Source organism: Macaca thibetana, chromosome 1, assembly GCF_024542745.1.
Source record: "Macaca thibetana thibetana isolate TM-01 chromosome 1, ASM2454274v1, whole genome shotgun sequence".
Lineage (NCBI taxonomy): Eukaryota > Metazoa > Chordata > Mammalia > Primates > Cercopithecidae > Macaca > Macaca thibetana.
In genome coordinates this window covers 27,597,373-27,611,842 of record NC_065578.1, presented here as the reverse complement: position 1 = coordinate 27,611,842, position 14,470 = coordinate 27,597,373, and the positions used below count along the sequence as shown (strand labels likewise).

Sequence of the window (14,470 nt, the reverse complement as noted above, 5' to 3'; positions counted from 1 at the left end):
TTAGCAAATTATCATGTACAGTGTTTATTAATTACTGTGTTATATATGGTTGTGTGTATGCATATATCCATCCATCCATCCATCCATACACACACAATACCTTGCCTATGAAAGGTGTTTTTTTCTTTCATTTTGATAAGTACTTTATATACATGTTAACCATGTAGTTGTTAAATAAAATAATAAATTGATTCATTATTCCTGTGATAAAAGTACTCTTGCTTCTAGTCATTCCATCTTGTAGTTCATCCAGTTGCTGCCATTATTAATTTTCTTCAGTGATTCTAAAATCTGCTCCATTCTTTCTACCCATAATTCTGATTCTGCCCTCCAGAACCACAAGAAATAAGTATAATTCCTTTGACTTGTTTTTTGTAGGCTGTGTAGAATGGATGAGTTGGCCCAGTATTTCAAGGGAATGAGTGGAGGGACTTGCAAAGGTTAATGAGAGCGGGTTGAACAGTCAGGATATCAACCTATGTTGAATATGGAGTCTGTTGTAGAAGACAGAATTTAAAATTGTGTAGGTAGGGCAGAACATAGTGGACCTATACTAATAAATTTCTATTGGAACTTTTAGGCAATATACGATCTTTGCAGATATTTAATAAAGGAGTAAAAGTAACATAATAAAAATAGTGTATCCTATAGAGGATTAACTTGGCAGTAAGGGGACAGGATGGGTAAAAAAGGGGGTTAGACTGGGTGGATGACCAATTCTAAGACTTTTGCAATAAATCAAGACATGTAGTGAAGGCTTGAATTAGGTGATAATGATAGAATGAAGAAGAATGGATGGATATGAGATGTCATTAACAAATATTTATTCATTTTTTCTTTAGAGAAGGGGTTTTGCTCTGCTGCCCAGGCTAGAGTGCAATGGTAAAATCATAGCTCACTGTAGCCTCAAATTTCTGGGTTCGCCCGGGCATGGTGTCTCAAGCCTGTAATCCCAGCACTTTGGGAGGCCAAGGCGAGCGGATCGCGAGGTCAGGAGATTGAGACTATTCTGGCCAACATGGTGAAACCCCGTCTCTACTAAAAATACAAAAAAATTAGCCGGTCATGGTGGCGGGCGCGTGTAGTCCCAGCTACTTGGGAGGCTGAGGCTGGAGAATGGCGTGAACCCGGGAGGCGGAGCTTGCAGTGAGCAGAGATTACTCCACTGCACTCCAGCCTGGGCGACAGAGCAAGATTCTGTCTCAAAAATATATATATATATTTTCTTTTTTTTTTTTTTTTTTGAGACGGAGTCTCGCTGTGTCGCCCAGGCTGGGGTGCAGTGGCACAATCTCGGCTCACTGCAAGCTCTGCCTCCTGGGTTCACGCCATTCTCCTGCCTCAGCCTCCGAGTAGCTGGGACTACAGGCGCCCGCCACCACGCCCGGCTAGTTTTTTGTATTTTTAGTAGAGACGGGGTTTCACCATGTTAGCCAGGCATGGTCTCGATCTCCTGACCTCGTGATCCACTCGCCTCGGCCTCCCAAAGTGCTGGGATTACAGGCTTGAGCCACCGCGCCCGGCCTTATATATATATATTTTCTTGGCTGGGTGCGGTGGCTCACGCCTGTAATCCCAGCACTTTGGGAGGCCAAGGCAGGCGATAACCCAACGTCAAGAGTTCAAGACCGGCCGGGCGCGGTGGCTCAAGCCTGTAATCCCAGCCCTTTGGGAGGCCGAGACGGGCGGATCACGAGGTCAGGAGATCGAGACCATCCTGGCTAACACGGTGAAACCCCGTCTCTACTAAAAAATACAAAAAGCTAGCCGGGTGAGGTGGCGGGCGCCTGTAGTCCCAGCTACTCGGGCTGAGGCAGGAGAATGGCGTAAACCCGGGAGGCGGAGCTTGCAGTGAGCTGAGATCCAGCCACTGCACTCCAGCCTGGGTGACAGAGCGAGACAACGTCTCAAAAAAAAAAAAAAAAAAAAAAAGAGTTCAAGACCAGCCTGGCCAATATGCTGAAACCCCATATCTACTAAAATTACAAAAATTAGCCTGGTGTGGTGGTGCGCGCCTGTAGTCCCAGCTACTCAGGAGGCTGAGGCAGAAGAATCACCTGAACCTGGGAGGCAGAAGTTGCAGTAAGCCGAGATTGCACCACTGCACTCCAGCCTGGGTGACAGAGCGAGACAACGTCTCAAAAAAAAAAAAAAAAAAAAAAAAAAAAAGAGTTCAAGACCAGCCTGGCCAATATGCTGAAACCCCATATCTACTAAAATTACAAAAATTAGCCTGGTGTGGTGGTGCGCGCCTGTAGTCCCAGCTACTCAGGAGGCTGAGGCAGAAGAATCACCTGAACCTGGGAGGCAGAAGTTGCAGTAAGCCGAGATTGCACCACTGCACTCCAGCCTGGGTGACAGAATGAGATTCTGTCTCCAAAAAAAAAAAAAAAAAAGGTTTCTTTTTTCCTTATTTCAAAAATTATACAAGTTTATCACAGAAACTTCAGAAATACACAAAGAATAAATAGCCCATAATTCTAATGCCACCACCCTAAAATAGCCATGGTTAGCATTGTAGTGTATGGCTTTTGGTATTTTTCTTTTTTTCTTTCTGTCTCTCTCTCTCTCTCTCTTTTTTGAGACAGAGTCTCGCTCTGTCACCCAGGATGGAGTGCAATGGCATGATCTTGGCTCACTGCAACCTCCATTTCCCAATTCAAGCTGCTCTCCTGCCTCAGCCTCCCTAATAGTTGGGATTATAGGCGCCCACCACCACGCCCTGCTAATTTTTGTATTTTTAGGAGAGACAGGGTTTTGCCATGTTGGTCAGGCTGATCTCGAACTCCTGACCCCAGGTGATCCACCCACCTCCCAAAGTGCTGGGATTACAGGCGTGAGCCATCATACCCAGCTCTTTTTTTAATTAATTAATTAATTTTTTAAGTGGAATTTTACTGGAAGGTTTACAGCAGGAAAGAAAGGAAAGTACACTTGGAAGAGACTCAAATGGGCACTAAGGAGGTCAAGTGCCTAATTTTTTCTTTTTTTTTAATTTTTAATATATTTTTTAGATTTTTTTTTTTTGAGATGGAGTCTCACTCTTGCCCATGCTGAAGTGCAGTGGCGCAATCTCGTCTCACTGCAAGCTCCGCCTCCTGGGTTCACGCCATTCTTCTGCCTCAGCCTCCCAAGTAGCTGGGACTACAGGTGCCCACCACCATGCCCAGCTAATTTTTTTTTTGTATTTTTAGTAGAGACAGGGTTTTACCATGTTAGCCAGGATATTCTCGGTCTCCTGACCTCGTGATCCACCCACCTTGGCCTCCCAAAGTGCTGGGATTACAGGCGTGAGCCACTGTGCCCGGCCATTTTTTAGATGTTTTTTAAAAATAGAGATGCAGTCTCGCCATGTTGCCCAGGCTGGTCTTTGAAGTCCTGGGCTCATGCAGTCCTCCCACCTCGGCCTTCCAAAGTGATGGGATTACAGGCATGAGCCACTGTACCCAGCCGTTTTCTTTCTTTCTTTCTTTCTTTTTTTTTAAGATATGAGGTCTTCCTGTGTTCCCCAGGCTGGAGTGTAGTGGCACAATCATAGCTCACTGCAGTCTCCAACTCCTGGCCTCAAGTGATCCTCCTGCCTCAGCCTCCTGAGTAGCTGGGACTACAGGCACAGATCACTGTGCCTGGCTTTCTTTTGATCACTTTTTAATGGCATATGTATGTAACATGACATTTCCTTTATGAAGGCTGCCCTCAGGGAGCTTTTAGCCTATTAAGTCAGAAACAGGGAAGTGTATAAATATGCACAATGATAAAGGGTGCATAGGATACAGTAGAGGCCAAACGAGGAAGTATGTGGTTACCTTTACTGAGATGGGCTAGGAAAAGCATCAGAAAGAGGCACCATGAGCTGAGCAAGAAGGAAGAAGGGAGGAAGAGCCTGTACAGCACTTTGGGAGGCTGAGGTGGAAGAATCACTTGAGGCCAGGAGTTCAAGAGCAGGCTGCACAACATAGTGAGATCCTGTCTCTCAATAAAAAGTAAAAAAAAAAAAATTAGCCGGGTGTGGTGGCACGTGCCTATGGTCCCAGCTAGCTGGGAAGCTTAGGTGGGAGAGCTTGGCAGTCAAGGCTGCAGTGAGCCATGTTCATGCCACTGTACTCCAGTGGGCAATAGAGGGAGACCCTGTCTCAAAAAAAAAACAAAAAAAAACAAACAAAAAAAAAACACTTGTCTAAAGGCAAGGGGCATGGTACAATTTGTGGTGGTCAGAGAATTGCAAATTTCTTCATGTAGAGAGGCACAGTGAGAAAAAGACATGAGGCTGAAATATACTGCCTGACAGCTGGATGCTGGCCTGTCTTCAAACTGCTCTTTCCAGCTTTCCGTAAGTTACTTTTGTCTTGAGAGTATTGTCTTATAGCAGCATAGTCAGGTAGGCCAGACTGTGAACTCATTGGAAAGTGGAAACTAAAACCAACCATTTGACAGCCTTTCTTCATTACAGGGTAATGATTTGTTTCGTTTCCTTAATACTTGGTTGAAAAGTCTTCTCCCAATTAACTTTAGGTATTGACCAAGAAGAAATTACAGGACTTAGTAAGAGAAGTGGATCCTAATGAGCAGTTGGATGAAGATGTGGAGGAGGTAAGGTGGGGTTGAGTACCCCAGAAACTGGTCCCTGAGAACTGGTATAGCATAGTGGTTAAGAGCACAAACAGGCCAGATGCAGTGGCTCATGCCTTTTGAGAGGCCGAAGCAGGAGGATTGCTGGAGCCCAGAGGTTCAAGACCAGCCTAGGCCATATAATGAGACCTTGTCTCTGCAAAACATTAAAAAATTAGCTCACCGTGGTGGCGTGCATCTGTAGTTCCAGCTACTAGGGAGGTTGAGGTGTTCTTAAACCCAGAAGGCCGAGGTGGCAGTAAACCAAGATTGCACCACTGTAATAAATAAATAAAATAAAATAAGAGCACAGACAAATCTGCATTTGCTTTATACCCAATAATTGCTGCTACTTTTGCCTGTTAAAAAAGGCATAGTCTGTTGCTCATAGGCAATCACTTTCAACAATTTTAGCTGTTTCTGTAACATTCTTCTGTATTTCTAAGTAATATACTTAAAGAGATACTCTTTGACCCATTAATTTTATAATATTCTTTTTTTTTTTGAGATGGAGTTTCACTCTTGTTGCCCAGGCTGGAGTGCAGTGGCGCAATCTTGGCTGACCGCAACCTCCACCTCCCGGGTTCAAGCGATTCTCCTGCCTCAGCCTCCTGAATTGCTGGGATTATAGGCATGCACCACCACACCTGGCTAATTTTTGTATTTTTAGTAGAGATGGGGTTTCTCCATATTGGTCAGGCTGGTTTCGAACTCCTGACCTCAGGTTATCTACCTGCCTTGGCCTCCCAAAGTGCTGGGATTACAGGTGTGAGTTATGGTAAATGAGAATTTTTTACACCACTCACATATGTACCATATAACTTTCTTTTTTTATTTTTATTTTTATTTTTTTGAGACAGTCTTGCTCTGTTGCCCAGGCTGGAGTGTAGTGGCACGATCTCAGCTTACGGCAACCTCTGCCTCCCAGGGGTTCAAGTAAGTGATTCTCCTGCCTCAGCCTCCCAAGTAGCTGGGATTATAGGCATGTGCCACCACACCTGGCTAATTTTTGTATTTTTAGTAGAGATGGGGTTTTGCCATGTTGGCCAGGCTGGTCTCGGACTCCTGACCTCAGGTGATTCACCCACCTCAGCCTCCCAAAGTGCTGGGATTACAGGCATGAGCTATCATGCCTGCTGGCCCATATAACTTTCCTTACTGTTTTTTTTTTTTTTTTTTTTGAGACAGAGTCTTGCTCAGCCACCCAGGCTGGAGGGCAGTGGTGCAATATCGGCTCACTGCAAACTGCATCTCTCAGGTTCAAGCGATTCTCCCACCTCAGCCTCTCGAGTAGCTGGGATTACAGGTGCACACCACCATACCTGACTAATTTTCATATATTTAGTAGAGACAGGGTTTTACCATGTTGGCCAGGCTGGTCTCAAACTTCTGACCTCCAGTGATCCACGCGCCTCGGCCTTCCAAAGTGCTGGGATTATAAGTGTGAGCCACTATGTCTGACCCTGGCTATTCATTCTTAAAGAATCACCCACTGGGCAGGTGCAGTGGCTCAAGCCTATAATGCCAGCACTTTGGGAGGCCGAAGCAGGCAGATCACAATGTCAGGAGATCGAGACTATCCTGGCTAACACAGTGAAACCCCGTCTCTACTAAAAATACAAAAAATTAGCCAGGCATGGTGGCGGGAGCCTATAGTCCCAGCTACTTGGGAGGCTGAGGCAGGAGAATGCTGTGAACCCAGGAGGTGGAGCTTGCAGGAAGCTGAGATTGTGCCACTGCACTCCAGCCTGGGCGACACAGCGAGACCCTGTCTCAAAAAAAAAAAAAAAAAAAAAAAAAAAAAAAAGAATCACCCACTGAAAAGCTGATTTGAAGCATAATTGATGAATTTGGCCCAGTAATATATGGATAAATGTTTAACAACCAGCTCTTTGGAGGAAAATGCCCAATTTGCAGTACTTTATTATTTCTGTGATGTAACTATTTCTACCAACATGACATCACTAAATACAAACTTGGGAAAAGAGGTACATAATTGGCTTTTTTTTTTTTTTGAGATGGAGTCTCGCTTTGTTGCCCAGGCTGGAGTGCAGTGTCTTGATCTCGGCTCACTGCAAGCTCTGCCTCCCATTTCACGCCATTCTCCTGCCTCAGCCTCCCGAGTAGCTGGGACTACAGGCGCCCGCCACCACGCCCAGCTAGTTTTTGTATTTTTAGTAGAGACGGGGTTTCACCGTGTTAGCCGGGATGGTCTCGATCTCCTGACCTCGTGATCCGCCTGTCTCGGCCTCCCAAAGTGCTGGGATTACAGGCGTGAGCCACTGCGCCCGGCCCATAATTGGCTTTTATGAGCTGGTCTTGGTTCACTCTAGCAGACCACAGACTTGATTGACTTCAGAGTAATTTGTCCACAAGTCAACCTTCCTAATGGAAAGTTCCCTAAATGTCAGTATCTGTGAGTCTTTTCTCTGGAATCATTCAATATCTCCAGAGAAAATTCCAGTCTCCTATCTTGAGAGTTTATCCCTTAGCTTCTTTTTTTTTTGAGATGGAATCTTGCTCTGTTGCCCAGGCTGGAGTGCAGCGGCGTGATCTTGGCTCACTGCAACCTCCGCCTCCCGGGTTCAAGCTATTCTCTTGCCTCAGTCTCCTGAGAAGCTGGGACTACAGGTGCACGCCATCACACCCAGCTAATTTTTGTAATTTTAGTAGAGATGGAGTTTCACCGTATTGGTCAAGCTGGTCTCGAATTCCTGACCTCGGGTCATCCACCCACTTCGGCCTCCCAAAGGGCTGGGATTACAGGCATGAGCCATTGCACCTGGCAATATGTTTTTTTTAACTGTCATATTAATGGGATTAGGGAGGGACAGGAGGTCAATTGATCTGCTGTTTAATCAGAAATCTTTCTCTTAGATGGTGTGCATTTGGTTCCCACAGTAAAGATGACAATGAGTTAATGGTCCACCAGAACAAGGAATTTTGTATCTATGGTTGTAATTTTAGTTTGTTTTTGTTTGTCAGCAGAGGAAGCCATGGGGACTCTATGGACTGATAAAAATCTCAGTTTTTTCATGTGTGTGCATATTTATTTACTTATTTGTTTGTTTGTTTTTGAGATGAGGTCTCTATCACCGAGGCTGGAGTGCTGTTCCATGATCACAGCTCACTGCAGTCTCGACTAAGTGGACTTAAGCAAGCCTCCCACTTCAGCCTCCCAAGTAGCTGGGACTACGAGTGCATGCCACCAAGCCCAGCTAATTTCTGTATTTTTTGTAGAGACAGGGTTTTGCCATGCATGTTGCCCAGGCTAGTCTCAAACTCCAGAGCTCAAGCAAACCATATGCCTCGGCCTCCCAAAGTGCTGGGATTATAGGAGTGCCTCATGTAGATATGTAGATTTTTATCTTCAGAATTCTCATCCTTCTCTTCACACAGTCCAATAATAATTGATAGTGATGTGGAAAGAACTCAAGATTTAGACTCAGAACCCTTGAGTTGGAATCCTGGTTCCTCTGCTTTCTTTCTTTCTTTTTTTTTTGAGACAGAGTCTTGCCCTGTCGCCCAGGCTGGAGTGCAGTGGTGCAATCTCGGCTCACTGGAACCTCCACCCCCTGGGTTTAAGCGATTCTCCTGCCTCAACCTCCAGAGTAGCTGGGATTACAGATGCCCGCCACCGTGCGCAGCTAATTTTGTATTTTTAGTAGAGACAGGGTTTTACCATGTTGGTCAGGCTGGTCTCAAACTCCTGACCTCAGTTGATCTACCTGCCTTGGTCTTCCAAAGTGCTGGGATTACAGGCATGAGCCACTGTGCACGGCCCTTAGAGACTGGGTTTCACCATGTTGGTCAGGCTGGTCTCGAGCTCCTGACCTCAAATGATCTGCCCACCTCAGCCTCCCAAAGTTCTGGGATTACAGGTGTGAGCCACCATGCCTGGCCTCTATTTATTTGTTATTATTTTTTAAATTATTATTATTTTTTGAGACAGAGTCTTGCTCTGTCATCAGGCTGGAGTACAGTGGCACCATCTCGGCTGACTGCAACCTCCACCTCCCGGGTTCAAGTGATTCTCCTGCCCCAGCCTCCCAAGTAGCTGGGACTACAGACACACGCCACCACACCCAGCTAATTTTTGTATTTTTAGTAGAGACAGGGTTTCACCACGTTGGCCAGGATGGTCTCAATCTCTTGACCTCATGATTCGGCCGCCTCAGCCTCCCAAAGTGCTGGGATTACAGGCGTGAGCCACCGCACCCAGCCTATTTATTTTAAAATACAGATGGGGCTCTTGTAATATTGTTGGGCTGGTCTCGAACTTCTGACCTCAAGTGATCCTCCCAACTCGGCCTCCCAAAGTGCTGAGATTACAGGCATGAGCCATTGCGCCTGGCCTTCTGCTTTCTACTTACATGGCCATGAACAAATTAGTCTCTCTGAGTCTGTGAAATCCTCTGTGGAATGAATAAAATCCATGTCCCATTTTCTTCACAGGATTATTGTAAGGACTAAGTGAGATAATGGAAACAAAAGTGCTTTTAAAATACTGTGAGTGAGGAATTCAAATGATTCACTTTTATTTTCTCACTAATAAATAAAGATATGGAGGGCAGGGATTGGGTTAGTTGATTACTGCTGGGTAGAAATTATATGCTCAGTAAGGTATGAGTTGCACTCAACCTGGGTAATGTTTCTTTTGTCCTTCTCATTCCTCTTCCTCACCTTAGCCCAAATGCTGATTCCAGCCTTCTACTAGAAAGCCTGACTAAATACGCAATACAAGCTGAAAGCACTTGTCCCAGCAACAGGAGCCTACCCTGCCAATGTCGTGCTGACTCTCCCCACTTTACCTTCCCCAGATGCTGCTGCAGATTGCTGATGATTTTATCGAGAGTGTGGTGACAGCAGCCTGTCAACTTGCGCGGCATCGCAAGTCCAGCACCCTGGAGGTGAAAGATGTCCAGCTGCATTTAGGTATGTGGTCTTGTTTCTCCCTGAAGTATATATTCAACTGCTTCTTCAGGACTGCCAGGGAAAGTGCAGTCAGAAGAACCTTCATGCCAGAGTCAGACTTTTGGGCACTGGGATTTATGTATTAATTCAATAACAGCACCAAATAGAAAAGAGAAATCCATCTATGGTAGGGAGAATGAGCCCAGGCATGGGTTTGAAACCAGATTCTGCCACTTTCCAGCTGTATCAGCCTATTTTTCCTACCTAATATCTCTTAGAGTCTGTTTCCTCATTTGTAAAGTGAGGATCATAATATCCTCCTTACAGAATAACTGTGAGAATTATAGACTATGTCTGTAAAGTGACTGGCACAGGGCCTGCACAAAGTAGGATCTAGTAAATGTAGGTACTGTTATGTCTCCACCATTCAAATGAAACTGTTCCTCAGTGTTCCCTTACAGTTTTAGCTTATTTATGCATTTTCCCCAAGTTTTTAATCATAATATACATACAATTTTATATTTTCCTTTTCTACTTAACAGACACTAAATTTGAGTTTGAGTTTTTCTGGGAGATACTCAGCTAACAGTGATAACCATAATCACTTGGAAATTAATAAGCAGCCCTCTGCATTGGATACAATGTGATTAAAAGAAAGAACAGTCTATAACTGTGTGTGTGTGTATATATATGTATATATTTATGTGGGTGTATATATATAGTATATATAATTTATATATTTATATAAATATATATTTTTTATATATTATATATACTTTATATATATTATACTATATATATATAAATAAATATATATATTTTTTGATCGAGTCTCACTCTGTCACCCAGGTTAGAGTGCAGTGACGCTATCTCGGCAACCTCCACCTCCTGGGTTCAAGCGATTCTCCTGCCTCAGCCTCCTAAGTAGCTGGGACTATAGGCCTGCACCACCACACCTGGCTAATTTTTGTATTTTCAGTAGAAATGGGGTTTCATCATGTTGGTCAGGCTGGTCTCGAACTCCTGGCCTCTGGTGATCCACCTGCCTTGGCCTCCCAAAGTGCTGGGATTACAGTCGTGAGCCACCATGCCCAGCCCAATGTATAACTATAGAGACAGGCCAAATGAATGAGATTCGGTGCAGATCAGCCCATGACTAATTATTGAAAGGCTTCCTTCACAGCGTCAAGAAGCTATTGCCTTAGGGATGCATTGGTAGTCTAGGTAAAGTAAGTAACACACTTTGGGTAATGTTGCTGGTGTCTAGAGAAAAGGACAGATATTCTGGTTTTCTATTAATGTGTAGCAGACCACCCCAAAAACAGTGGCTTAGCACAATAACAGTTGTTGATTTTATTCATGAATCTGGGGGTTGACTGGGCTCAGCTAGTTTTACTAAGTCAGGCAGTGGCTGGGCCTGAGATTGTCTTGAAGGAAAGCATACTAGTTTCCTCGGGCTACCTTAACAAAATACCATAAACCTGGCAGCTTAAAACAACAAAAAATTTTCTCTCACAGTTCTGCAGGCCAGAAATCTGAAATCTAAGTGTCAGCAGGATCATGCTCCCATTGCTGCCCCTAGGGGAGAATCTATTCTTGCCTCCTCCTAGCCTCTGGTGGTGGCTGGCAATCCTTGGTGTTCCGTGGCTTGTAGCTACAGAACTCCAGGCTTTGCCTCAGTCTTCACATGGCCTTTTCCCTGTGTGTCTCTGTCTCTGTGTCTCTTCTCTTCTTCTCACAGGACACCAGTCATATTGGATTAAGGGCTAACCCTACTCCAATGTGATCTCATTTTAACCAATTTCATCTGCAACATCCCTATTTCCAAATAAGATCATATTCTGGAGGTACTTAAGGTTAAGACTGCAACATATCTTTTTTGGGACACAATTTAAATAACCCATAATGGAAGGCTTCATATCGTCCATGTCTGATGCCTGGTCTAAGAACACTGAAACAGCTGGGATTCTGTAGGCGTCTCCCTCCATCCCTCGCAACCCTCCCATTCCCCTTCACATTCCCCAGTCCTACCCTTCCCATCTTCCCCACCCACCATCTCTCCATATGGTCTCATCCTTTAGCAGTCCCAGGATAGCTAGACTTCTTCGCCAACACGGTGAAACCCCGTCTCTACTAAAAATACAAAAAATTAGCCGGGTGTGGTGGCCGGCGCCTGTAGTCCCAGCTACTCGAGAGGCTGAGGCAGGAGAATGGTGTGAACCCGGGAGGCGGAGCTTGCAGTGAGCCGAGATCGCGCCACTGCACTCCAGCCTGGGCGACAGAGTGAGACTCTGTCTCCAAAAAAAGAAAGAAAGAAAGAAAGAAATATTAGCTGGCCATGGTGGCATGCACCTGCAGTCCCAGCTACTTGGGAGGCCAAGATGGGAAGATCACTTGTGCTGGGGCAGTCAAGGCTGTAGTGAGCCAACATTGTGCCACTGCACCCCACTCTGGGTGACAGAGCGGGAAGACCCTGCCTTCAAAAAAAAAAAAGAAAAAAAAACCTTGGAGAGGCCATGCCCATTTTTCCCATTTGTAATATAATCCCTCTGTGGAGTTAGTTAGTAGCCAGATGTCCACATTCATCCTCCCTGATCCAAGGGGGTCACATTGCACTCCTGGTACTGCCTTTTTGGTACCTTTATCTCTGTACTGGCTTCTTCCTTGCAGAGCGCCAGTGGAACATGTGGATCCCAGGATTTGGCTCTGAAGAAATCCGACCCTACAAAAAAGCTTGCACCACAGAAGCTCACAAACAGGTGAGGAAATGCCAGAGCCCTGGGGACAGCCAAGGCTGATTCCTTGAGCTACATCTCAGAGTGGATAAACACAGCTACCTTCTAGGGGGTCTCGCTTCCCCCATACAGCAAACTTCACTCTCCGGATCAAAGGTCAGAGAGGGCAAGAGGCAGCAGCAGTCGCCAGGAGATCAATAAGATATTCACCTGGTGCCATGCTGTTCCCACACGTGGTCTGTTTTTTCTCGTAACTTTGTTGAGTGTCACTTACAACTGTTGATTCTGGGTTCTTCTAACATGGATGGAGCTCACCCCACCACACCTCCTTAATGAAATCTTTCTTCATTGTTGCTGATTGCAACACCATATATGGTCCTATGAAGAGAGGGCAGGTTAAAGAAAGCGAAAACAGGCCGGGCGCGGTGGCTCAAGCCTGTAATCCCAGCACTTTGGGAGGCTGAGGCGGGCGGATCACGAGGTCAGGAGATCGAGACCATCCTGGCTAACACGGTGAAACCCCGTCTCTACTAAAAATACAAAAAACTAGCCGGGCGAGGTGGCGGGCACCTGTAGTTCCAGCTACTCGGGAGGCTGAGGCAGGAGAATGGTGTAAACCCGGGAGGTGGAGCTTGCAGTGAGTGGAGACCATGCCACTGCACTCCAGCCTGGGCGACAAAGCGAGTCTCTGTCTCAAAAAAAAAAAAAAAAAAAAAAAAAAGGAAGAAAGCAAAAATATGCTGTACTTGTTCTGAGAGGTAGTATCCAGGTTGCCATGCTGGACATTCTGGCCTGTGTCCTGGTTTTACCTTTGAACAAGCTTCCCTCTAAACAAGGAACCTAGGAGTCAGTATGAGAATACCACTTCTTTTTTTTATTTATTTATTTTTTGAGACGGAGTCTCGCTCTGTAGCCCAGGCTGGAGTGCAGTGGCCAGATCTCAGCTCACTGCAAGCTCCGTCTCCCGGCTTCACGCCATTCTCCGGCCTCAGCCTCCCGAGTAGCTGGGACTACAGGCGCTGCCACCTCGCCCGGCTATTTTTTGTATTTCTTAGTAGAGATGGGGTTTCACCGTGTTAGCCAGGATGGTCTCGATCTCCTGACCTCGTGATCCGCCCATCTCGGCCTCCCAAAGTGCTGGGATTACAGGCTTGAGCCACCGCGCCCGGCCGAGAATACCACTTCTGCTGTGGAGCAAGTCACCCCCATCTTTGATCAGTCCAACAGCAGTGTTGGCCTCCCTCTGACAAGGCTGTTATCCTTTCTGTCTTAAGTGGCTACTCTGATTTGAAACGTGAGCTTTTTCCAAGCTTAGCAGGCACAACTGGGCAGTCCTGGTTAAGTGCCCCTGCTTCGCCATAGCCTGGTATCTCTGGAGTAGGTATTGGTAGAGCTCACAGAGCAAGCCCTAGAGGGAAGCCACCAGTTTCCTGAATGGAAAGATTGCACTGTTCAGAAAAGAGTCCCTCCAAATAATGGACTGTCACTTTGTGCTCCCAAATTAACCATTTTTCAGCCCTATTTATTTAGTCAACAAATGCCATAATATTGGTATTTATTTGGTCAAAAAGAATGAGCAAAGCAGGTTGTTAATTTGGCTAGTGGCTAGTAATAGTAAAAGAATTCAGATCATGAAACCTGTGGATCTGAGTGTTTCCATGATGGACTGTGGTAGAAGTTGTTAGTCTTCAGTTTCCCTTCAATGCAGGTCATGAGGTGTGAAATGTCAGCTCCCTTTGTGTGTGGCAACACTTTGAAATTGAGGCCCTTTCCCTATTGTGTCCATCATCGGAGAAAAGATTGGGGTCAGGGGATCCCAGAAAACACATGCTTGGCCAGGCACAGTGGCTCATGCCAGTAATCCTAGCACTTTGGGAGGCTGAGGCTGGTGGATCACTTGAGGTTAGGAGTTCGAGACCAGCCTGGCCAACGTAGTGAAACCCTGTCTCTACTAAAAATACAAAAATTAGCCAGGCATGGTGGCATGTGCCTGTAATCCCAGCTACTGGGGAGGCTGAGGCAGGAGAATCGCTTGAACTTGGGAGGCAGAGGTTGCAGTGAGCTGAAATCGTGCCACTGCACTCCAGCCTGGGCAATAGAGCGAGATTCCATCTCAAAAAAAAAAAAAAAGAAGAAGAATAAAGAAAGAAAGAAAACACATGCTTTCCCAGCTTATCCTCTAAGTCCTCAAAACTCAAGAGCTGTCACTTTCT

At 45.6% G+C, this 14,470-nt stretch overlaps 2 protein-coding genes across 4 annotated transcripts in view; both read left to right on the top strand.

The window, feature by feature from the left end:
- The window catches only part of LOC126958026 (dnaJ homolog subfamily C member 8), a 614,804-nt gene that overhangs the window by 156,705 nt on the left and 443,629 nt on the right, over window positions 1-14,470 (top strand). The window lies entirely within an intron of this gene.
- Window positions 1-14,470, top strand: part of TAF12 (TATA-box binding protein associated factor 12) — a 37,430-nt gene that overhangs the window by 22,219 nt on the left and 741 nt on the right. For all 3 annotated transcript variants that reach the window (XM_050796372.1, XM_050796374.1, XM_050796367.1), the window contains exons 3-5: window positions 4,513-4,590; window positions 9,429-9,543; window positions 12,193-12,281. In XM_050796372.1, the coding sequence (XP_050652329.1) occupies window positions 4,513-4,590; window positions 9,429-9,543; window positions 12,193-12,281 (282 nt within the window). The remainder of the gene's footprint in view (window positions 1-4,512; window positions 4,591-9,428; window positions 9,544-12,192; window positions 12,282-14,470) is intronic.